A 24248-nucleotide genomic window follows, 5' to 3' on the forward strand; every position below is an offset into this window, starting at 1 on the left:
ATGGGGGTGGGGGGTGACCTCCCTGGCCAGGAGGCTCCTGTCAGCCAAGGGCAATTCTGCACTCAAGGGGCCAGCTGGGGTAGCTGAGAGTCCTCGCAGCCAACACGGCAGCTGGAGGCTGGGTCGCTGGCCTGGGGGAGCGACTTGGGAGGGCGCCAACAGCATCTGCCGCGCTAGCTGCCCTGCTAGACGTTCAGTGGAGGGTGAGGTTGGAGCAGAGCGGAGGGCAGCGGGAGCGCCCTGCGGGAGAAGGTCCTCCTGCTGCATCTCGAAGAACAGCTTAGGAGGCAGCTGAGCCAAGAAAGACCCGAGGGGTCGACATGTGCCAAGGTTGGAGTTTGCACGGTGCTTTCTGGAAATGCTGTTATTTACATGTGACATTGGGCATAGGGTGGGCATAGGGAGGTCCTGGGAGAAGAGGCCCAACAGGTGGGCAGAGGCCAGTATGTGTGTGTGTGTGTGTGTGTGTGTGTGTGTATGTGTGTGTGTGTGTGTGTGTGAAGGGTGGTTCTGTGCGCCATAATAAGAAATTGGGGATTCTCATTCTCCCCAACCCGAGTCCTTTCTGCAAACATTTACCCACTGTCACAGGGCAAGCCAGCCCAGCCCTGTTCGATTGAGAGAAATTGGGACCCAGATGCTGCAGGACCGAGGTGGGGAAGAGGCCACTGGCGGACAAACGGCCAAACAGGGACAGCCAGAGAGGGGTGTCCCCAAGGGTCAAAAACATAGGGGTTTAGACCAACTAAAAGTCATCGTCTTGAGCCGGCATTCTAGAAGTAGGAAGAACGTGTCATCACCAGGGAGCCCCGCAGAGAGGAAGGGCCACAGAGGCTGGAGTCTGGAAAGCCCGACTGTGCCAGCCAGAGGGCTCTGGGAAAGTCACCCAACTCTCTGATCCTCCATTTCCACAGCTGTCACTAGGGATCATATCTGTCCCAAGGGATCAGCTAAGATAAGGCGTGTGTAAAAAGTCTGTACAAATGTTAGTTACTGTAAGTTTGCCTCAAAAACAAAAATAATAAAAAAAATAAAAATCATAACCAGGAGAGTCCCGAGGCAGGCCTGTTTGACTCCAGCTACCGTTTGGCACGAAGCAGGTCGGGGACTTACTGGATGACACAGCGAGTCGGCAGCAGAGCCGAGGTGTGAACTCATCCCAGTTACTGACTCGAATACCATTAGCAGAATTAGCTGAAAGTCAAGTTCACACTGCAGTTCAGGTGTCAGAGGTGTTCCCAGCGAGTCCCTTTTGGCAAAGAGTATTCAAGGTGGTTCCCAATGGGCAGCCCCAATATCCTCCGAATGGTTGGCAAGGTGTAACGGGATGAGGTTCCCAGGAGGCAGGGCAAAAAGGGAGACAAGGAGTAGATAACGTGTCCTGGGAACCAGACAGGAGACTGTGCATTTCTCAGTGCTTCCTGTGTCCAGAGCGCACCCCCCCCCCACACACACACACGCACATGCATCCACCTTTATTGGGATATAACTCACATACTAAAAAGCACATCCTTTTAAAGCATACAGTTCAATGGTTTTTAGTATATTCTCAGAGTGGCGCCACTATCACCACAATAAATTTTAGAATGTTTTCATCGCCCTGTAAGGACTCCCACTCCCACTTTCCCTCACCCTCACCTTCCTCCCAGACCTAGGCAATCACTAATCTACTTCGTATTTCTGTAGATTTGCCTATTCTGGGCATTTCATATATCTATATCTATATCTATATCCAGATATACATATACATATACATATACATATACATATACATATACATATACATATAGATAGATAGATAGATAGATAGATAGATAGATAGATAGATAGATGGATGGATGATGGTTTTTGTGTCTGGTTTCTTTCACTGAGCATGATGATTTCAAGGTTCATCCATGTAGTAACATGTTATCAGTATTTCATTCCTTTTTATGGCTGAAAAATACTCCATTGTACAGATATATACATTTTATTATCCATTCAGTTTATGGACATTTGTATTTTTTCTTTTTTTTCTTTTTCTTTTTTGGCTATTATGAGTAATGCTGCTATGAACATTTATGTACCAGTTTTTGTGTAGACCTGTTTTCATTTCTCTTGGGTATGGACCCAGGACCGGAATTGCTAGGTCATACAGTAAAACTCTGTTTAACGTTTCGGAGACACGCTAGACTGTTTTACGAAGTGGCTTTATGTTTCCTCCAACGACGTACAAGGATTCCAATTTCTCCATATCCTTGCCAATACTCATCTGTCATTTTAAGTTTAACTATCCTAATGGGTGTGAAGTAGTATCTCATTGTGTTCGTGTGTGCGCGCGCGCGTGTGTGTGTGTGTGGTGAAATATACATAACATAATAGTTATCATTTTAACTATTCGTGAGTATAGAATGCAGTGGCATTAAATGCAGCTCTCTGTTGCGGTTTCGATTTCCATTTCCCCTGTGGCTAATGATGTTGAGCATCTTTTCGCATGCTTATTGACCGTTTGTGTTATCTTCTTCGGGGGGAAATGTCTATTTAGAGTCTTTGCTCGTTTTTAAATCGATGGTCTCCTCATTATTGAGTTGTGAGAATTCTTCCTACGTTCCAGAGACAAGTCCCTCGCCAGATAGATGATTCGCGAAGATTTTCTCCCGTTCTGTAGTTGTCTTTTCACTTTATTCATGGCGTCATTTGAAACACGAAGGTTTTAAATTTTGATAAAATCTATTTATCTTTTTCTTTTTCTTTTTTTTCTGTTGCTGTACTTTTGGTGTCGTAGCTAAGGTTTTCTCTAAATCCAGGTCATGAAGATGTACCCTATATTTTTTCCTGAGAACTTTGTAGTTTGAGTTTCTTTCACTTAGTTGGTTTTGCGTTCGTTTTTGTATATGGTGCGAGGCGGGGTAACCCCTGCTGCTGCTTTTCGGGAGGCTCTCCTCCGGTCGTCCTAGCATCGTTTGTTGGAAAGGCTCTTTTCTTCTCACCGAATGAATTGTCCTGGCATCCGTGTCAAATACCACGCAGCTCCTTTTTAAGAAAAGTAGGCCACACGCAGTCCTGTCTACAGGAAGTTCGTTCAATGCTTATGATTTCTAGGAAGCGAAGCCAGTTTACCTTCCCTGTGGTCTGTGGCGACGTGGGTGCCCACTCCAGATTCCGACTCCTTGATAGAGGCGGAAAAATTGGATTCCCTCTTGGACAGCACGAGGGCTGAGTGCCCACGGAGAAGGCAGGCGGCCTACCTCGACCTGTGCTCCCGACGATGTCACAGTGCTGCTTCTTCTCACCTCCGTGCGACTCGGTGCCGTGGAATCTTTCAGGCCCAGAGCAGTAACGACGTTCTTCATTTTTCCTTAAGACAGTTAACCGAACGTGCAACAAAGCTGCAATGGATACGAACACAATTCATACCAGGCTTCTGAAATCTTGCAAAAGGTTTTTGAACCGCATCACTGTGTGTGATACCCATTCCTTTTTTAAAAACCGTACGACATATATTTTTTTTAATTGCGGTGGAATGCACACACACGGCATCAGGCCGACGTGGACCATCCCGGCGTGTACGGTTCGGTGGCATCACGCACGTTCACGCCGTAGCGCTGGCATCGCCACCGTCCACCTCCAGGAACGTTCCGTCTTCCCGAACCGGAACTCTGTGCTCACTAAACGCTAACGCCCGGGCCCTGAGCACCGCCTTTCTACCTCCCGCCCCTACGAATGTGACCATTTCCCGCGTACGTGGAATCCTACCACGCTTGTGCTTCGGGGTCCACCTTCTTCCGCTGAGCATAACGTCTTCGAGGTTCAACCACGCTGCAGCACGTGTCCGAATTTCATGCTGGTGTGTGTTTTTTTGTTTGTTTGTTTGTTTGTTTGTTTTAATTTCAGCTGCCTTCCCATGCTTCCGTTGGGTGCTCGCGAACCCTTACGGCGACTGGAATCTTGGAGCCTAAAGGTGACCTCATTCGTCTTTCTCACAGTCAGAAGGAGCCTGGGAGTGAGTGGCCTCCGGGTGGCCTCGCCGCCGAGGGACGCCCACTGCTTGCTCGCGGGCACTGCGGCCACTGCTGCCGGGCTGGGGAGAGCCTCGGGGCGGGGGGCACGGCCACCGTTGCTTGCTCCTCCCTCTCCCCTTCCTTCCTCGGTGCCGGGGGTTTCCACACATACTCCTCTGTTAGCCGTTCATCCATCCAGCGCTGATGGAGCGTCCGTCCGGTGCCGGCATCGCGCTAGGTACCAGCGACACAGCCGGGAGTAAGATAGACATGGTCTCCGCCTCCACAGGACCCATCACCTCGCGAGGGAAAGACCTTATGTAATCAACTACTCATCACAATGGCAATTGTGATGACTGCTCTGAACAGAAAGCACAGGGTGCAATGCAGATGTCTAAACGGGGGGCACCAGGCTAGAGCAGCGGACCTGGGGTGTACTCAGAACCCACCGGCTGGACTAGGAATCCTGGTCCTTGTGCTCGGGGCACCTGGGTCTAATTGGGTGGACCGGGCCCCCCTGGGTTTTGCAATCCCAGCACCACACCGGTCCCTCTTCCTTTGGGGGACTGCTGACCCCTTTTCCGACTGTGTGTCTCTGGGGGCACCTCTTTTGTGGTAGCAGATGTCAGGCAAACCGTTCTTTACTTTGAAGGGAAGATGATGACATGTTCAGAACACTGGGCCCCAAAACCCATATTGAGATGTCGGGCCTTTGTATTTTCATGGCGTTTACGCCCCATCTAAGGCACCTGATCCTTTTTACCCTCTAGGCCCTAGCGGCGCGGCATCTCGTCTAATGCGTTTGTAATGACGAGGTGTTCCGCATCCCAGGATTGGAGAGCTGTCGGAAGACGTAATGAACAAAGTCCTGAGGCAAGATGGCGAAGGTGCACCAGTGACCCTGACTCAGAGAAGCAGGGTTTCTGACCGCCTCTGCTTCGTGGAATAGAGGAAAAAGCATCTGCCAGATCGATAACTGCTCGCCGGGTGGCGGGGACCGCATTTATTTTCTTGAGCAACGATTATAGCGCATCTGAAACAGCCGCTGCCATTGGAGTCGCCACGTAATTGGGTTTGTGGAAATCCACGGCCATTCTCCAAGACCCATCTGCCTCCTCCACCAGCCAAACTGGGAGAGAGGCGGGAAATGTGATCACATCACCAGCCCTGCGTCTTGAAAGGCCTCGATGGTATTATTAATCCCTTCGGCTCCCCGGGGTGCAGAGTTGCTTTTGGCTTATCACCTTGGTAAGGAGGGATTTCCATTTGACTTTTCTCATCATCAGATCCCTTACTCTGCCAGTCCAAAAGCCGATCCAGCAACTCTGCCAGCGGCTGAGGCTCCCTATCCCGGCAGGGAAAGAAATAGGTCTGGAGACCCACAGGGCCCATTGTGAAGTCATTCTGGTCAAACTCCGTTTATTACCTGACCCACCTTAACTCCCACTCTGACCAGTAGAGCCCAGGAGAAGTTCTGGGTTGCCACGAATTAACCTTAGCTCAGAGTCATGGCCCGGTTTTCCGCACAAGGCCTGAGTGGTGATCTTTTCATTGTGCATAGTTACCCAGGTCGTCGGCCTCAGGTCCCTCTGGGGAAAGGCCAAAGGCAGATTCACAGTACAGCTGACCCTTGAATGACACAGGGGTGAACTGTTCAGTTCCAGTTATATGCAGATTTTTTTCAATAAACACGCAATCATCCCTCTCCATCCCTGGGTTTTACATCGGTGTACTCAACCAACAGCAGATCAAAAGCAATATTTCTGATCCGCGTTTGAGAATCCACAGGTGCCGAGGGCCGGTGGTACACATTCTATATAAGGGACTTGAACGTCCGTGGATTTTGTCATTCACGGGCGTGCTGGAACCAGTCCCCTGTGGCTACTGAGGAATGACTGCACGTACTTGTCATGTTACTACAGCCCCATCCAGCTTCCTCTTCTTCCTCCCCCTTCCAAAGGCCCGGATCAGTGACTGAGTGGGGCTTGGGAGTCAGCGCAGGGATTTGTGCTGTCAACAATTGCAGCTAAAGTGAGACCTCTGTGTACCGGACCCACAGTTTGTTTCAGGTACGCCCATCAAATAGAAACTTAGCAAATGGGTGGCTCAGATATTTTGGTTGTAGAGACTCATGATCAATTAGCCACATCCGCCTCAGCAGGTCAGACGTCCTGGTAACTCCACCGGCCCTGCCTGTTATGATAACCATGCTCGTTTTTCTCTGGAAACGGAGGGCTGCTACTTGCTTTCTACAGACCCCGGGGCCGCACGTCCCCACTGAGATGAGGAAGCCCACTTCCGCTGCTGCTTATCCCACCAGCGGCTCCCACCAAGGGCTGTTGGAGGTGCAAGTACTTGCCCTCCCACAGAATTTCTCAAAGCCTCGGTTTTCTGGGTAACTAGGAAAATGGCATGTCCGATACATTCTGTTAGGAGGTTGACTTTATTTTGAAAGCAATTGGGAGCCACTAAGGTGTTTCAACGGTGGAGTAGGGTGACGAGATTTCTATCTTGAGAATACTCTTGCTGTTTGGTGGAGTATAATGGAAGAGGCAAGGCAGGGGTGAGGGGGACAAGTGGGAATCAGATGCGGTGACCCACAGTGAGCCTCCGAAACGTGCAGATGACAGCCAAGTCCTGAAAAGTCCAGGACAGGTGGATGTCAGCACTGGGGAGTCAGGGAGATAGATACACCAAACCCTTGGGGAGGCCTGGGTAGGGCATGGTGCATGCAGGCACATGGCTGGGAGGAAAAAGGGTTTATTGCTGTGTGTGGGTGTGGTCTTTCTCATGGCTCTGCTGGGCAGGGCTGAACAACATGGCAACAGCCAGATAGATGGCTTGGAGGAGAGTAGGTCAAAAGTTTTGTCCCCGGGAGGAGTTTGAGGACAGTCTGGCCTTGTTTGGGGCTTTTGGTGGTTTTAACTGTAAAGCTCTGAATTCCAGCACCTGGCTCTGCAGCAAGCTGTGGCCTGTGGAAACTCTCTTGCTTGCATCACACTCAGTGGAAGAACAAGTAAAAGTCAAAGCTGGGGACAGGATTCAAGACGGCATAGAAGGTAGTGGCCGTGCAAGCCTCTTCTAGTGACCACACCAGAATTATAACAGAACTACAGAGCAACCAATTCGTGGAGTCGCCAGAGGTCTGACTGAATAAAAGCCCTACAACTAAGTCACCTCAAATAACAGGTCACCTCAAAACGGTAGAAGGGTTGGAGATGCCAAACGGCTAGGTCCCACAACCGCGTGTGGCTGTCGAGAATCGGGAGGACTATCTTGGCTGCTGAGCTGCCTCCCCAAAGAGGAGCAAGGGCTCCCCAGCCTAGGGTCCCAGTGCCGGGAAGAGAAGTCCCCACAACCTCAGTGGAGGTTGAGGCTGAGGGAGACAGACGGCTGCGGGAGGTGGAGACCCTCTTAGAGGGCCTACACCCAGCCTTACTCACTGATGGCCTCCTCACGCTGGGCTCCAGTGGTGGGTCAGCTGCTCAAGGGTCCCCAGGGATGTATAGGTTGGCGCTGAGCTCTCAGGCTTCAGGGCGAGGGCTGGAGAAGGGGCTGGCTCTCAGACAGAGGTGCAGCCAGAAGCCATTGTTCCTTTGCTGAGCCCTCCCCCACTCCCAGCCTGCAGACGCAGGTGCCACCGACCTGGATAACACAGGTCACAGGTCCCTCTGCCCAGAGGATTCCCTGAGGTTCTGTCTCTCCCAACTTGTGGGCCACCCAAGCCACTTCCAGTGATTCGTTCCATACAAACGGGCTGTCTTGGCTCCTGCTATGAAGTTTCATAAAATCTTTCAAAGGCTCCCAAAACCCAAAGAAGGAGCACCTGGCCTTGGTGTGCCCTATACCTCTTGCTGAGCAGCCCCAAGCCACGTACCAGTGGCAGCCGGCCTCGGTTTCTGACTTGGCCCCTGCAGGCACCTGTAAGCCCAGCATGGGTGGCAGATATATGCGGATTGCTTGATGACCCTTACCAGGTGGCCTTGTAAGTGCACACAGGCTGCGGCTGAACTTGGCCTGCAATCTGACCCCTCCCAGGTCTGTGCAAAGGGGCCCCACAGGACATCTACTACATAAAGCCATTCTACTAAGACCGAGAGAGACTTAGGAGTCCTGTCTAATACACAGAAACAGACTCAGGGAGGCAGATTAAATGCAGAGACAAAAGAAACATGTCCCACATGAGAGAACAGAACAAAGCTTCAGAAAAAGAATTCACCAAAATGGAGACAAGCAACAGACCAGATGCAGAGTTCGAAACACTAGTTATCACGATGCTCGAGGAACTTCGGGGAAGAGTGAACAAACTCAGCGAGAACTTAAACAAAGAGAGAAAAAACGCATAAAAACGGAGATGGAAAACATAACAGGGAGCCAGTTAGAGACGAAGACTGCAGTGTCCGAGATGAAGGGTACGTTAGAGGGGGTGGACAGAGCGGGTGAAACGGAGGATCGAATCGGCGGCTTAGAGGCCGGAGCAGCAGAGGAGAAACGGTCAGAACCGCAACAGGAAATACGAACCTAATAAAAAACGAGGAGCGTTTACGAAGCCTCCGGAACAAAACCGAGCTTAACGACGTTTGCGTCATAGGGGTACCAGAGAGAGAAGAGAGGGAGAGCGCAAGGACTTGAAAATCTATTTGAAGAAATAATGACGGAACACTTCTCTAACTTGGTGAAGGAAATAGACATACGACCCCAGGAAGTTCAGAGAGTCCCAAACCAGATGAACCCAAAGAGGCCCGCGCCAAGACCTATCATGATTCAAATGCCAAGGGTTAAATTCAAAGAGAGGATCTTAAAAGCAGCGAGAGGAAAGCAATTCGTTACCTACAAGGGAATGCCCATCAGACCGTCAGGTGATTTCTCAACAGAAACTTTACAGGCCAGAAGGGCTTGGCACGAAGTGATGAAAACCCAGGACCTATGGCCAAAATGACTTTACCCAGCAAAGTTATCAGTTAGAATCGAAGGACAGATAAAGGACCTTGACCAGACAAGAAAAAGCTAAAGGAGTTCATCACCACGAAGCCAATGTTGCAGGAAAGGTTGAAAGGACTTCTTTAAGAAGAAGGAAAAAAAATCCATCAAAAAGTCTAAATAAAGAATGGCAATAATTACACATCTATCAACGAGTACTTCAAATGAAAAGAATTAAATGCTCCAATCAAAAGGTAGGGTGACTAAATGGATAAGAAAACAAGACGCTTACAGATGCTGCCTACAAGAGACTCGCTTCAGATTAAAAGACGCACAGAGACGGAAAGTAAAAGGATGGAGAAAGATATTTCATAATGGACCTAGAGGGTAGCGTGCTGAGTAAAGAAAGTCAGATCGAGGAAGACAAATGCCACATGATTGCGCACGTATGTGGAATCTAAAGAACAAAAGAAACAAACAAAAAAAGCATACAAAACTCATGGAGACAGAGAAAATTTTGAGGGTTACCACGTGGGAGGGGGGGGTATCAGGAGGAGTTGGTGAAAAGGGGGAAAGGGATCTAGAAATTGGTAGTTACAAATTGGTAGTTACAAAATAGTCACGGAGACGTAAAGCACAGCATAAGGAATAAAGCCAACGATATTGCAATAACTGTGTACGGTGTCACGGGGGCGCTAGATCTCCTGGGGTGATCACGTTGGGGGTTATACAGATATCTAATCGCTACGTTGTACACGTGAAACATATATAGTACTGTAGGCCAACTATAACTAAAAACTAAAAAATTATTATTAAGTTTTTAAAAAGCCGGGATCTGCCTGAGGAGGTACATGTCCTCTGGCCACCCCTGACTTCAGCTCCAGCCGCCGCAGGTGGGTGTGTGCGCGTCTGACCTTGTGCCAACAGCGTCTCGCCTCAGGCGGGCACCGCACGTCTGTCTGCTTCCCGCCCTGGCCGGCAGCAGCGCGGTCGGGGCCCTCGGGGCCCCTGCACAAGATTCGCCTTGTGCTGACAGCCTCTCGCCTCGAGTGTGAGCTGCACATCTCCCTGCTTTCTGCCCCGTCGAAGCTCGATGTTATCGGAGTCTGCTCTGCCCAGGCACCCGGATGTGCGAGGTAGCACCCCAGGGGCACCCCTCAACCGATGGGGTGCAGGGACAGCTGGGCAAGTGCTCCTGCCTCCTCTCCGTCAGGTGGACGATTCTGGGGAACAGTCCGCACACCGTTCAAAGATCCTGGTAGACTCAAGCTCCGGTCGCCCACAGCGGCGACACTGATAATGCACCCCTTTTCCCCTTCCCTGTCACAAGTCCCCACTCCCTCGTGCCCCTCCTGGGGCCACGTGCACCTGAGTCCTTGTCTCAGGCTCGGCTTTCGAGGGAACCCAAGCTAAAATGCTTTTTTCTCTTTGGTTCCTTGACTACCCAGAAGCAGACTGATCTTTTTTAAAACATGGAGTCACGGCTCTCCTCAGCTGAAAACCCTCCAGTGACTCCCGTGTCCCCTACAGGAGAAGCCGGAGTCCTCAGAATGGTTGACAGGGCCTGGCGGCATCTGGCCTTCCTGCTGTTGCCTCTCTGAAGTCACCTCCTGCCCATCTCTCCTCGGCTCTCCTGTAGCCACACGGATCTTCACAGACGCGCGCTCCAGCCTCGGGGGGCCCCCACACCGGCCAGTGCCGCCGCCTGGCACGCCCTTCCTCCATCTTCCAAGCACGCTTCTTCACCTGCTCCGGGCCTCTGTGCTCGAAACGCTCCTTGGAGTGGCCTTGCCATGTAAAGCAGCGGCCTCTTTTCATAGCGCCGGCCACCAATATCATAATTTTTTTTTTAATTTATTTTCTGTCTCCTCCCCAATTTGAATGTGAGCGCCATGAGGACAGTGACTCAGGGACTTTTTTTTTTTTTTTTTAACTGCAGAACCTAGAACAGAACCTAGGCAAGTATTAAGTCCTCAATAAATATTTGTTGTATGGAACAAATAAATGAGACCGAAGAAGGGCATGAGGATCAGGCTGCGGTGACCTTGAACTCCTGGCTCTTCTTTCTGTTGTGGGTGTGGTGGCGGCTCTTGGCTGACCGCAGGATGCCCTTGCCGAGAACTCCCTCGGAGCTTTGCCCCCTCTAAGGCTGCTCTTGGCCGAAGATGTTTTTGGGGGCCGATGCTCTGAAATGTGTCTCAAGGAGTCCTGGTCAAAACCTCAGCGACCTCAGAGCAGTTAGTGAGTCTAGTCCAGGTAGATCCCGTGAAGACCGTCCGGTCCCTGAGACCCTGGCCGTTGCCGGCACGGAGTGACGTTAAGTCACCTCTGAGTGCTGGCCTCAGGCTCAGTAGCCAGCAGCTCCTCTGCTGCAGAAGCACTGGCCTTCTCACTAGCAGAGTTGGAATCCACAGGGGCTCTAGGAACAAACTGAGGGTGGCCTGGGGGACAGGCATGCTGCGGCCCACGCCTTCCCATTCCCAAGCTCTGTGAACAGTCGTACTGTCCCCTCCACATGGCTCAGGCACCCGGACCCGGTAACCCCAGGCTCTGTCTTTCCTCCAGTGGGAGGCAGCCCATTGGCCTTGACAGACACCTGGATCCTCGCTTGCAGCAAACGGCACTCGCTCCCTGTGAAGGCAGGAGACACAGCCTCCCTTGCCAGAGGGAGGGAAGCCCCCCTGCTGGGGCTGCTCCTCCGCCCCCTCCTGGCTTGCCCAGGGCCCCCGACTCCGCGGGCAGTCAGAAGTGGGAGCTGCAGCACGGCACTGAAGAGGTTAATGAGCATCTGCCTCCCGATGTTAATGTGTCTAGGTGATGTCAGTGGGAGCCGGGAAGAAGGGAGCAGGCTGAGCAGTGGGGCTTGCAGGCGGCAGGGGCTGCGGGCGGCCGGGGGAGACCCCCTTCCGGGCTGCGCGGCTCATGCTCCAGGACAAGGCGGGCGGGCGCTAGAGGCTGCCGCAGCCTGCGTGGGCGGCCGGGCACCCGCAAGATGGACCTGGAAGCCTCACTGCTGGCCGCTGGCCCCAATGCCAGCAACACCTCAAATGGCCCGGACAACCTCACCTCGGCCGGTGAGTAGGGTTTGAGGGGAGCCTGCCTCCTTGGCGCTGGGGGTGGGAAGTGGGAAGGTTTCACCTCTCGGCCAAACTGCTTGGGAAACTTTATTACAGTTCTCAGGGGGACGAGATCTGCAGTGTACTTGCCCGGAGGGGAAGGGGAGAAGGGCACGGGACAGGCAGGGGCAGGAGGGGCAGGGGCAAAGGCACATTCAAAAGTGACAAGGGATGGTGGCCGGCGGCGGAGTCTTGCTGAGATAAGTTCCAAATATGCTCTGCAGAAAAAATTCCAGGCTGGGAAGGCTGGCAAGAGGAGCTGGAGGACAGTGTGCCGGGAGGCGGCCGGAGGCTCCCTCGTCCCCGATCCCCTTGGCCCTTTACTCTGCTATGGTAAAGGGGTCTGAGCCGTTCCCCGACTGGCCCCTGGGAAAGGCTGTGGGCAGGGGTAACTCACGGCAGTTAACTTTCCTGGTGAATGAAGCTGCCTGACCTTTCCAGAGCTGAGATGCCCTGGAATTCTAGCTATGAAGGAAAAGGGAAGGAAGGAAGGAAAGAAAGGAAAGGTTTATGCGGAGAAAATTCCCAGGCGGGGCTGGGCTGCAGCATGCAGCTTTGGTCTCTGCTCCCCGCCTCCCACCCCCCCCCCCCACCAACCCAGGCTCCGAAAAAAGGTGCGGCCCAAGGAAATCCCCGACAGGAACCCAGGGGAGGGGCGGGCTGCTGGCCCGAGGGGCAGAAGTCTCCACGAGACAGTCGCCCACAGAGATGCCCAGAAGTCGGTGCACAGCTCCAACCAGCGATTTCTAAAATGAAAGGATCAGGGCTGCAAATAGGAAAAGAGAAAGTACATGCACAGGGGAGCGTGCACGCGTGCACACACGTGTGCGTACACACACACACACACACACACACACACACATTTCCTGTCCTTCTGAGGTTTCCTGATGAAGCCCAGAGCCCGCAGAATTTTTTGCAGACAGCTGTAGTTGTTGACTTTGTGTCTTCTGAGACAATGCAGCGGGCAAATGACGGAGTCCTCCGCCTAACAGGTGGTGCGGGAGACCCCGGTAGGCCTTCCTCCACCAGGAAGCCGGTGGAGAAGGGCGAGGGGACAGGCTGGGTCAGCACCAGAGCAGGGACGGGGCGTGGCAGCCAAGGACCGCAGACGAGCGGCGGGCCTGAGCTGGCACGGCAGGAAGGACGCAGGCCGAGCCCGCCGGCAGGACGTCAGGCCTGAGCAGGGTCCACGACCAGTGACTGGCGCGTGCTCCCTCTGTCCCCAGGGCCCCCTGCTCGCACAGGAAGTGTCTCCTACATCAACATCATCATGCCTTCGGTGTTCGGCACCATCTGCCTCCTGGGCATCGTGGGGAACTCCACGGTCATCTTCGCGGTGGTGAAGAAATCCAAGCTGCACTGGTGCAGCAACGTCCCCGACATCTTCATCATCAACCTCTCGGTGGTGGACCTCCTCTTCCTCCTGGGCATGCCCTTTATGATCCACCAGCTCATGGGGAATGGTGTCTGGCACTTCGGGGAGACCATGTGCACCCTCATCACGGCCATGGACGCCAACAGTCAGTTCACCAGCACCTACATCCTGACCGCCATGGCCATCGACCGCTACTTGGCCACCGTCCACCCCATCTCCTCCACCAAGTTCCGGAAGCCCTCGGTGGCCACCCTGGTGATCGGCCTCCTGTGGGCCCTCTCCTTCATCAGCATCACTCCCGTGTGGCTCTACGCCAGGCTCATCCCCTTCCCGGGGGGCGCCGTGGGCTGTGGCATCCGCCTGCCCAACCCGGACACTGACCTCTACTGGTTCACCCTGTACCAGTTTTTCCTGGCCTTTGCCCTGCCCTTCGTGGTCATCACGGCCGCATACGTGAGGATCCTGCAGCGCATGACATCCTCCGTGGCGCCCGCCTCTCAACGCAGCATCCGGCTGCGGACCAAGAGGGTGACCCGCACGGCCATCGCCATCTGCCTGGTCTTCTTTGTGTGCTGGGCGCCCTACTACGTGCTGCAGTTGACCCAGTTGTCCATCAGCCGCCCGACGCTCACTTTTGTCTACCTGTACAACGCGGCCATCAGCTTGGGCTACGCCAACAGCTGCCTCAACCCCTTCGTGTACATCGTGCTCTGCGAGACATTCCGCAAACGCTTGGTCCTGTCGGTGAAGCCCGCGGCCCAGGGGCAGCTCTGCACCGTCAGCAACGCCCACACGGCTGATGAGGAGAGGACAGAAAGCAAGGGCACCTGACCCTTCCCCGGCCGCTCGGGGCTCCTCCAAGTCGGGACACCACAGCAGACCACAGGGAGAGATGCTGAGAAAAACCCCAGACCACTCTCGGAGAATGCAGGGAGCCGGGTGGCGAGGGGCCGCTGCCACTCGACAGCTCCCACGGGGCCCACAAATTGCGGGGGAGGCTCCCAGCCAGGCCGGGGGCTTCGCGCACCGGGAATGCCCTTGGGAGAGCAGGATGAGACCTTTGGGTTGAACAGAAACTGAGGAAGAAGGAAATTGCGGTTTATGTGTTTAGTTGAGCTCTGCCTCGGTTGGCTCCCAAATGTCTTTTTCCCAAGAGGTTTGTTTAAAATCCGGTAGGCACGGCACGGACCCTGATGAGGACAGGAGAAGGGGTGCGGTCCCTGCACCTCTCATTGGTAGGACGGAAGGCGGCCTCTCTCCCAGGCCGGAGGACGAGAGGCGAAGCGTGCTCTCTCTCCGTGTTCCGCTCCCTGTGTCTATTTCCCTGTATCTCTAGGGGGTGCATGTTTATCATTTGGGGGCGGGGGCGGGGAGGGACTCTAAGCCTACAGGAGCAAAAGCCCAATGTGCACGGAGATCCACTCATTGAGAATGACCAGGTTACCTGAGGTAGGTAGGTAGGTAGGGGAGGGGATCTTGAAATTAAGAAAAATGGGGAGGAAGAAGGGGGCTTTGCACCTGGGGGCCACTGTCTCCGTGGGGGCCACGCACCACTCGCCAGGTCCAGGGCGCGCCCCCTCCAGTGTCCTGCACGTGCAGGGGTCATTCTGATGCCCGGTGCGTTGGCACCATCTGTTTGCTCTGGCCGTTCCTCTTCAAACAAAACCAAAAAAAAAAAAAAAAAAGAAAAAACCACACACACACACACACACAATGAATAAAGGAAAATCTCCACCCACATCTTTCTGGATGCTCTTGTATAATTGCTTGGGCTTGGGGGCGGGGACGGGATCCGGGGCAGGAAAGGAAAGAGGGGCCACTTCGCTGAGGAATCTAGACCTTAGTTCGGATGGCATTTTCGGAAGCAACGAGCAGGGGATCTGCTTGTCTAAACCCACAGGGAGGATTCGGGGACACAAATGAAATTACTGCGAATTCATCAGATTGCTGTTCTGCTGCTGGGCTGGTAGTCGGGTCTCGGCTTCCTGTCTTCTCCTTAAAAGCACTCGGTTGTCACCAGTGATGGCCCCTCAGGCCCTAAGTCCCACCCCCGGTCCCCTGGTGAGTCACCAGTGGCAGGGCAGCCTGAGCCAGCCTCTTGCAGCTGCGAGGATCTGGTGTAAGCCACGTTGAGCCGGAAGATTATAGACGGGCCGCTGGGCGGCGGCCAAGGCTGCTGCTTCTCGGCTTCTTTACCGAGAGGGGCTGGGAGCCAAGAGTCCTTGGCGCTAACTGCTCAGCAGCCGTTGGCGAGATAGTGGGCGCAAACTGCGAGCCTCTGAGCCTCCGACTTGTGCGGATGCATCCCCAAAGCAGGTGCACCGGCACGCCCTCTTCTTGCTGGCTATACTTACGTGTAGAGTTGTGGCAGGTAAGCTGTTTCACAAACTTGAGGGCAGCGTCTTTGGATTCTGCCTAGGAAACTCTTGTTATCATCATCAGCAGCAGTGGCGTTTCCCGGCTTCTGTCCTATCCCACCCAGCATGGGGCGGGGGGAGGGGGTGGCGGACACAGAGGCTGATGGTTCCTTTTCCTCACTCGCTAACATTGGGGCTCCGGCTGCCGCAGGTAAACTTCAAACCTATTTTAGATGCATCTCTGGTAAAAGAAAAAAGATTCTTAGGGGAGCAACTCCTACCCACTGGTTCCAGAAAAGGAGGTTTCCCTGAATTTGGTTTGCCTATGAGAGGCTTCCCCGGGGGTCTACTCCCCCATCTCGGGTCATCTGAAAGAGGAAGTAGGCGAGACGGCCTCTCTCTGGAAATGGAAGTGACCGAGTCGTCGACGGGTCACGTAGGTGGGTGAGCCTACAACCTGGACGGGTCACGTAGGTGGGTGAGCCTACAACCTGCTGAGGGCCCCGGCAATTCCTAGGGAGGGGAACACCCCTTCTTTCAGCTCCCGACCCCACATTAAAACAAAATGGAAGCCAAGTGGGTTGAGACAGGAAAGCGAATAGGGTGGTAATGCAAACAAACAGAGGGGAGAAGATTAGGGGAGACATGGAGAAGCCTGAGAGAGTAGGGGATGGCGAGGGGAAGAGGGGGGCGGGGAGATCACCCCAGGAGTTGGAAATGGCCACCCCACCGACCCACACACCCTTCATCGGCAGGAACCTGAACACAGTTGAGGTGCCTCTGGATAAGCGGGGGCGCGCGGGGGGAGGGGCTGGGGTGCTGGCAGAGCCCTCCTCCCCTAATGTCAGGGGGAATGGGGGACCAGCTGCCAGGCCGGCGGGGGCATCCGGGGCACGAGTGGCATGTTCCTGTTCTCCCCATTCAACCTGGGGCTGAGGAGAGCGGGAACTTGGGGGGAGCTGGGGGGTGGGGGTGGCTCTGTGAGATACAGAAAATAGTGCGTGAAGGGGACAAAGACCGAGCAATTGACCCTTTTGCTCTTTTCCCCCCTTTCCACGCCTAACAAATACCATCTCTCCCGTTGGGGCCCCCTCAGTCATCTCCCCCAAACCCAGCGAGTGCTCATATACCGCTCCCTCATCTGCCCCTTGGAAAATACTTCCGCTCCCACGGTGAGGATTCTGTCCCTAAAATCCCCTCTGGCGGACGACGCCACAGCTGAGGACATTCGCCCTCACGGGGCAGGGGAACCAAAGTTCCACGTGACCGCGTGGAAAGCCTCTGCACGTTGATGCGCACTGGACAGATAATGAGAGCACCCAATAACGACGCTGGTCACGAAAATTTGGGTTGTTTTTGTTGTTTTTCTTATATCATCGGTTTTTATTCTATTTGTTTTTTATTGTGGTAGAATGTACATAACTGAGCTATACACGGAAAAATAGTCAAGATGGTAAATTTTATATTGTGGGCGTTTTACCATGTTAAAAAGCTATATGTATAACATCAAGTTGACCATTTTAACCATTTTCAAGAGTACGATTCAGTGGCATCAAGTAATCCGCACGATTGTAAATTACTTAATGCCTTCAGCACTACCCGTCTCCAGAATTTTTTCGTCTTCCCAAACTGAAACCCGATACCCATTAAACACCGACTCCCTTCGCCCTCTGCTCCCCCCAAGACCCTGGCAACCACCGTCCTGCTTTCTGTCCCTATGAATCTGACTATGCCGGGGACCTCAGGTAAGTGGACTCATACAGCATTCGTCCTTTCGTGTCTGGCTTATCAGCATGTTTTCAGGGTCGATCCATGTTGTAGCATGGATCAAAATTTCATTGCCATTTGAAGCTAAAGAATATTCTGCTAGACGTATGTACCGCCTTTGGTTAAGCCATCCCCGTCAGTGGACATTAAGGCTGTTTCTGCCGTGCGGCTGTTGTGAACGATGCTACTATGAACACACACGTGCAGTATGTGCCGCTGAGCCGACTCTGACCTACCCCTCGACATGCTGGTATTGGAAGATGGGGCCTTCGGGAGGTTGCAGGTGTAGATACGGTCATGAAGGTGAGGCCCTCACGGCGGGATTAGTGCTCTTCTAAGAGACACCCGAGAGCATGCTTCTCGTTCCTTCCAGCTGCGCACACCGGCGACTGTCTGTTATTTAAGCCACACGATTTATGGTGTTTTGTTACAGAACCCTGAGCTGACAGAGACAACTGGTAAGAGCTTTTTTGGTTGTGAATGACGGAAACCCAACTCCAACAGATTTGACCAAGAAAGGAGACTATCTTGGCCTATTAAGTGGAAAAGTTCAGGGCAGGTGAGGCTTTAAGTCGTGACGAGATCCAAGGGCTCGAGCTCTGCCATCGGGACAGGCTCTCGCATTCCCGCTTCCTCGCGCCCTCTCTCTCCGTCGCTTGGCTCCGTTTCCCTCTCTGTTGGCTTCCTCCTCAAGGGATGTCCTCCCATGTGGTAGCAAAGACGGCCACCAGCAGGGGCGTGCACTGTCCTCACAGGCAGCAGCTCCAGGAATGAACCAGGACTTCTGTCCGGCCACTGTTCCCCCAGCGTGTGTTTCAGACTCCCCAGAAGCCTTTACTGGTCCAGTGCGTTCTTCAATCAAGAGAAGGATGACGGGCAGACAAAAACGACAGATATCCCACTTGGGCGAGGTCTCAGTAATCGGAGTGGGTGGCATGGAAAACAGAAAGGGGAAAGGAGCAGGAAGGAAGAATCGAGGAAGATTTGGGGGACAGCAAGAAAGGCAGTGATTCCTGCTGAGGAATCTTGCACAGGAAAGAACCTTTAACCTTGAATGTGATGAAAACTCTGGACTCTCCTCTAATCCAAATGCACATTTGTTCATGCACATGAAACACTGCAGGTAAGTTGGGGGGGGTTTATAACCTCTTCCCCAGATGGGAGGGGTGGGGCAGGGACGTACCCCGGTAATGGAGCAATCCCTAGATGTGGAATCTAGATATCTGGCAGCAAAGTCAGCGATCAGACCCGAATGGCTGTGGCCAAGTGTGCAGGCACAATGCCCGGGGTCGGAATGAAAGCAGACGGGGTCCCTGCGCTCCCCGAGCTTCCAACCCCAGGGAGGAGCGAAAGGATCAGTGTGAAATTACAAACAAATGTGAACTTACAACTGGAACGCTGCAGAGGAGAGGCATGAGAGAGAGCTGGAGCTGCTCAGGCAGGTCCATCCCTGGCTAGGGAAGTGACATTTCACCCAGCGAGCTGTGCAGGGTAAACGCCTTCCTGGCAGAGTCTTGGGGTTGGAGGGCGTCTAAGGGAATGCTGATGGGTGCCTTGATACGTGTGAACCAAGAGAGTGTCTCAGCTGGGTACACACTGTGTTTTCAGGTTCTTCTGGGGTCTGTTTTGCAACGTATTCACAAGAAAGAAATCTGGTTGCACTTATATGGTCGTAACAGCAGCCCAGGGGCAAACAAATGCATTACGAAAGGGAAAAACTAGTTTGGTTCATCCTGGTCTCTCTTGGATCTTACAAGAAAAAAAATTTAAAAAACCCTGAAATTCCAAATGTCAGCTCCATTACTAACACTTGACGAAGCTCTGTCCTGTCAGACAAATGGATTTTGAGCACAAACTACCCTGCCACCACCCCAGAGCTTGGCACTCCCTAGGTCAGCTCACCCTCCCCTCCTGCCAATCACCTGAGATCAGAACCAGCACTCTACCCGAGCCAGGTAAGCTGCAGCTGCTCACCTGCTGGTCTGCCCAGTCTCTCCTGGCTGCCTGCCAACAAGAGCTTTGCTGAGGAGTTTATTTCCGGTGGCTTCCCTACCCTTCCTTTCTTGGGAAATGGAGTTAAGAGAAATAAATCAAAAGTTATAAGAAATAAATCAAAAGTTACAGAAATCTCTCTGAAGGCACTGGGGAAAGGAACTTGAAACACCACAGTGCCTTTTCAATAAAGCAGGGAACACACTCCCCCGTGTCACCGGTCGCAGCCTTCGGTCACCTGCATCCCCCTGACCACTCGGCTGGCCACTCATCCTTTTTACTGAAGCCCCTCAAAACCCCATCTCCCTTCCTGACTCCAGTCCAATATTTCCATCTGTCCGTGAGACGTCTTTACCACCCCAGACTCAGTGTGATGAAAACCATGTTATCTTCTTCTCACCACTTACCGCCCACACTACCTCACTCTCCAAAATTCCCCCGTTTTCTCCCGTGCTTTATGTATGTTCCTTGCTCTTTTTTTCCTCCCCTCTATCTGTTCCATCACCAAGTCCCGTCATGCTCTATATTAAATAATTTCGCAGACTCATTCCTTCCGTTCGATTGCTAGACTCAGACGCAGCATAGTTGACTAACTTGCTGCGGGACCTTAGGCAAATCGCTCAACCTCTCTGAGCTTTCCCAGCTGTGAAATGGAGGTAGGAATCTATTCCCTGCAAGGTTGCTGCGGGAATTGAAGCATGTATAAAGTGGCACACTGTGGTGAATGATAAAAGGGCTGCGTCGTAAACCTGACAAATCCGGGGGGCGGGGGGTGTCACATGGCAGGCCTGACCAGTTCTAACCGCAGAAGATGGTCCGATCATAAATTCCTGACGGGGCGGGTCATGGCAGGTGGTCAGGTCCCAGGCCTGTCACTTCCTTAGCAAAGGTCAAACTGTATCTTAGGGGAGCCCTGCCCATCGTTCCTGTGCGTCTCGGATGACGTACCTGTGAAATGTCATTTTCTTTGCCAGACCCCTCGGAGTGACGGCGGCCGGCCCTGGAACACGAGACCACCAGAGCGCGAGACCCCGAGACCCCTCGCCGTCGCCCTCTGTCCACACGCCGTTCCGTGTGCTGTCAAATGCGAGCCGTCCTCTACCCGCCAATGCGAAGGAAGTGTGTGCTTCTCTGTGGTGCTTTTTATCCAAGTCTGGAGATTTCCCCACTTTGGTCTTCCTCGCCTCCTTAATCTACCACCAGTGATTTTATGTGGACCCCCCCCCCGCCGCTCCCCGAACTTACATCTTCTCCTTTAATTCTAATGTATGATATTCGCTGCCAAACTGCCATTCGTCAGAGCATTTCCTCAGTTTGCTGAGATCCTGCTTCTGGACACATCCTCACAATTTTGGCTCAAATGAACTTATAAAATTTGTCTATAGGTTTGGACACTATAGATGCTTGTAAAACATTAGCTCCCTTCCTCCCTACCCGCCCCCCCCCCCCAAGCATCCTAGTCTAAGCCTTCCTCCTCACACACCTGGATTACAGCAGTAACTTCCTACAGTTCTTTAATCTCTTTCTCCAATTCAGTCCCTCCCCAAAACCGAGACCAGAGAAATCTTAAAGTATTGTGTTCCTCTGCCGTCTCTTCTGACCTTGTAATATTCCTTTCCTATTGCCATTGGATTAAGTCAAAGACCCATTCTAGCCCCAAGTCTGTAATAATGAGTGTCTCTTACATCCTGGGATGACTCTGTTGTGTCTCTGTTGAAGACCATAGGGATGAATGAGATTGCCCGAGGGAGATTAAGAGTAGAAGAGAGCTAAAGACAGCACAGAATCTTAGGGACCTTAGCTTTCCAGGGCTGGGCGGAAGAAGAACCAGTAAAGGAACTTATGGAGGACCAGGCAGACAGGTGTCCTGGAAGCCAATGGAAAAGATAATTTCCAAGACAAAGTGATCAAAACATCAAATGATGCAGAAAGGTCACACTGAGGACTGAAAAGGGTGTGTGATGGGTTGAATAGCGTCCTCCAAAATGATGCCTCCGAGTCTTAACCCCCAACGGCTGAGAATATGGCTTTATTTGAAAACTGGGTCTTTGCAGATCTAGTTAAGGATTTCAAGATGAGATCAGCTTGGATTGGGGCAGGTCCTTAATCCGATGACCGGTGTTCTTGGATTTTTATTAAAGGATAGGGAGATTTGAGACACAGAGGGCAAGGCGCGTGAAGTCTGAGACGGGTACTGGAGCGATGCGTCCGCGAGCCAAGGAACACTCAGGCCACCAGCAGCGGGGAGAGAGGCGCGGAACGAATTCTCCCTAGGTGCCTCCAGAAGGAGCCGATCTTGCCCGACAATTTGAGTTCAGATTTCTGTGAGAGAATAAATTTCTCTGAAATTTCTTTGTTCTAAGCTACCAAGCTTGTGTTACTTTGTATGGCTGTCCTAGGAAACTAACACCGGGTGCCCTGGATTTAGGGAAAGAGAGGTCGTTGGTTGACTTTGGTGGGTTCTAGGCACTAGGAGCAACTTGTTCAGGAAGCTTGACTCCAGAGGGGGGCAGATCTGTCACAGAAATAACTAAAGCAATGTCACTTAAAGGAAAGGACTTTGAACACACACACACACACACAACTGCTAATGAAAAAGGAAGTCCTACATCGACAACTTTGAAAAGACAGACTCGCAGGATTTGGGGGCCAGAAGGACCCTTAAACACGCCCCGTCATGAGCGCGTGGACCGGGGAGAGTGTCTGTGGAATGACGTCAAAGTGCTTTCCTGTTTCGTTCTCCGTTTTTGGGTATCCTCCCTCCTCTCCTGCCAGAGGCATCTGTTTGCCTGGGAGAGGATCAGAAATGCAAAGAGAAAGAGGACAGCTCAGCTTTGGACATTCAAAATATATATATATATTCCTGAGTGTAAACCAAGGGAATAGGTTCAAAAGCCAGTCTTTGCCCAGAGAGAAAAGGGTTTTCTGAATAATTTAAACACGGATTAACGTATCGCGAACCAGGCCTGGTGGACTAGGTCGCCAAATTTTGGTAGGAGCCTGGAATGCGAGGACATCAGGATATGGCGCAATGTGTGTGGCCCCTTCACAACTGTGAAGACAGAGTCACTAGGAGCAACTAGCTACCTACCTGTGGAGGGGCACGGGCCGCCCCGGGCAGCCCCGCACGGCTTCCTAATCTCCTCCTCCTGCCCAAAGCCAGGGCTTGAGGGAGGTGCGTATGAGACGGGTTGGGGGGGACAGCTAAAAGCACTCGCTAGCCCTCTTTCCTACTTGGAGCCCTAGGATGAGACCCAGATTGGGCTAGACACTGCGTCCCCAAGTCAGAGGGGCGGAAGTGCGGCAGTGAGGTGGAGAAGTGGCTGGGGAAATGGCGCCACCACCGACGGCTGCAGGGGACCCTGCGATGCCTCTGGGATCTGGAAAGGGGACGAGGAGGGGCCCAAGGGTGGGGGTGGGGGCTCAGCGAGGTCGGGAAGAGATTATTCTCTGTGGGGCCCTTATGCCCCCGGCATGATTCCAGCACTGGGTGCCAGCAGAGCACTCCAGAAAGCCCATAGCTGACCACTCGGTGGCCCTGGCCATCATGGAGAGTGGGATTAGAAAGGAGAGGAAATTTAAAGGACTGAGCATTTACCCTACAGAGACTGAGTCATCCAAGAGAGGCTATTTAAACTGGAAGATGCTGTAGTGCCCCAAACTGGCAAATTAGGGTTCCTTCCCACTTCCCCAGGGTGGGCCGGGGGCCCGTCAGACCAGTCGCAGGAAACAGAGAAGCAACATTTGTCCCTGCGTTTTTTCTTGAATCTTAATTTGTGCTCCTGCTACCCACGTCACTGTCACCCTGGCAGTGCTCTGAAGGCCGGACAGCGCAGAGCACCAGGAGCAACCGTCGTGAGGCCCGCCGGAGGGGGCGGGCTCTGTGGAAGGCGTCCCCTGGGGGCCTGGAATGTGGGGACTCAACGTGCATGAGTGGGACAAGAGTCTCCGGGGAATGGCTCCGGCGATGGTCGCCTCTGAGAGAGGAAGCAGAAAAATCAAATCTGAGGGTACACATCAGTGCTGTCATGTCCCCCGGAGGCTAAGGGACACACACCTTCTCATAGGAGAGCCTGTGCCGGAGAAAGCCGGAAAAGGATCCCAGGCCGCTGGGCGGTGCGAGTTAAACAGAAAAGTCACATCCCGGCTCCTTCCCCTGGGTTCACTTCGTCTTCTCCACAGCGCTAAGTGTTCTTCCAAAAAACCAAACGAAACCCAGAGGGACCAGGTTCCCAAAGTTCTCCCTTGAGGCTGGGGTTCAGGCAAGGTCAGGATCCACAGCTATGTGTTCCCCACATCCCATGTGTCCCCCACTGAAGCCCACTGCCTGATTAAAGGAGGGGGGCGGGAGTCAGGAAGAGGTGGCCAGGTGATGCCCGTAGGTCGAGTCCCCACAGACCTCTTGGCTTAGAGGAAGACTTAAAATCGGCTGCCATCGGGTCCAAGAGAAGGGACGGACGTCTCTCTCCTGCCTGGTTCGCTTCTCTGAATTATCTCCCAGCCAGGAGTGAGGAGCACAACCTTAAGACCCAGGCAGACCCAGGGGTTTATACTGCACCAATATTTGGGGCAAGTTTCTTAAGCTTTGGAGCCTCAGATTTCATTGTAACAGCAATAATTCCCATCTTGCTGAGGGGTTAAAATGAGCGGACGAGGACATGTGTGCCTAGCAGAGAGCCCGTGCAGGGAACAGGTGAAAATAATTTAATGTAATTCTGCCCATCCACCTGCCGCTGCCGGG

At 53.0% G+C, this 24248-nt stretch overlaps 1 protein-coding gene and 1 long non-coding RNA gene across 2 annotated transcripts; both read left to right on the top strand.

The window, feature by feature from the left end:
* Positions 1-11815: 11815 nt before the first annotated feature.
* Positions 11816-14729, top strand: MCHR1 (melanin concentrating hormone receptor 1). Its single transcript, XM_016162628.2, has 2 exons — positions 11816-11974; positions 13243-14729. The coding sequence occupies exons 1-2, from the start codon at positions 11893-11895 to the stop codon at positions 14220-14222; spliced, it is 1062 nt and encodes a 353-aa protein (XP_016018114.2). The 5' UTR covers positions 11816-11892; the 3' UTR covers positions 14223-14729.
* Positions 14730-16728: 1999 nt separating this feature from the next.
* On the top strand, positions 16729-21868 carry LOC107519713. Its single transcript, XR_001599151.2, has 4 exons — positions 16729-18074; positions 18271-18638; positions 20482-20626; positions 21649-21868. It is a non-coding gene; the product is annotated as an uncharacterized LOC107519713 (long non-coding RNA).
* Positions 21869-24248: the final 2380 nt, after the last annotated feature.

The sequence above is a fragment of the Rousettus aegyptiacus genome, unplaced genomic scaffold, assembly GCF_014176215.1.
Source record: "Rousettus aegyptiacus isolate mRouAeg1 unplaced genomic scaffold, mRouAeg1.p scaffold_m13_p_2, whole genome shotgun sequence".
In the NCBI taxonomy this organism is placed as follows: Eukaryota; Metazoa; Chordata; class Mammalia; order Chiroptera; family Pteropodidae; genus Rousettus; species Rousettus aegyptiacus.

Excerpts from the sequence above, each read along its gene's own strand:
- MCHR1 (XM_016162628.2), top strand. The coding sequence starts at position 11,893 with ATGGACCTGGAAGCCTCACTGCTGGCCGCTGGCCCCAATGCCAGCAAC. Across the intron at positions 11,975-13,242 it reads GGACAACCTCACCTCGGCCG|GGCCCCCTGCTCGCACAGGA; the intron begins GTGAGTAGGGTT and ends CTCTGTCCCCAG.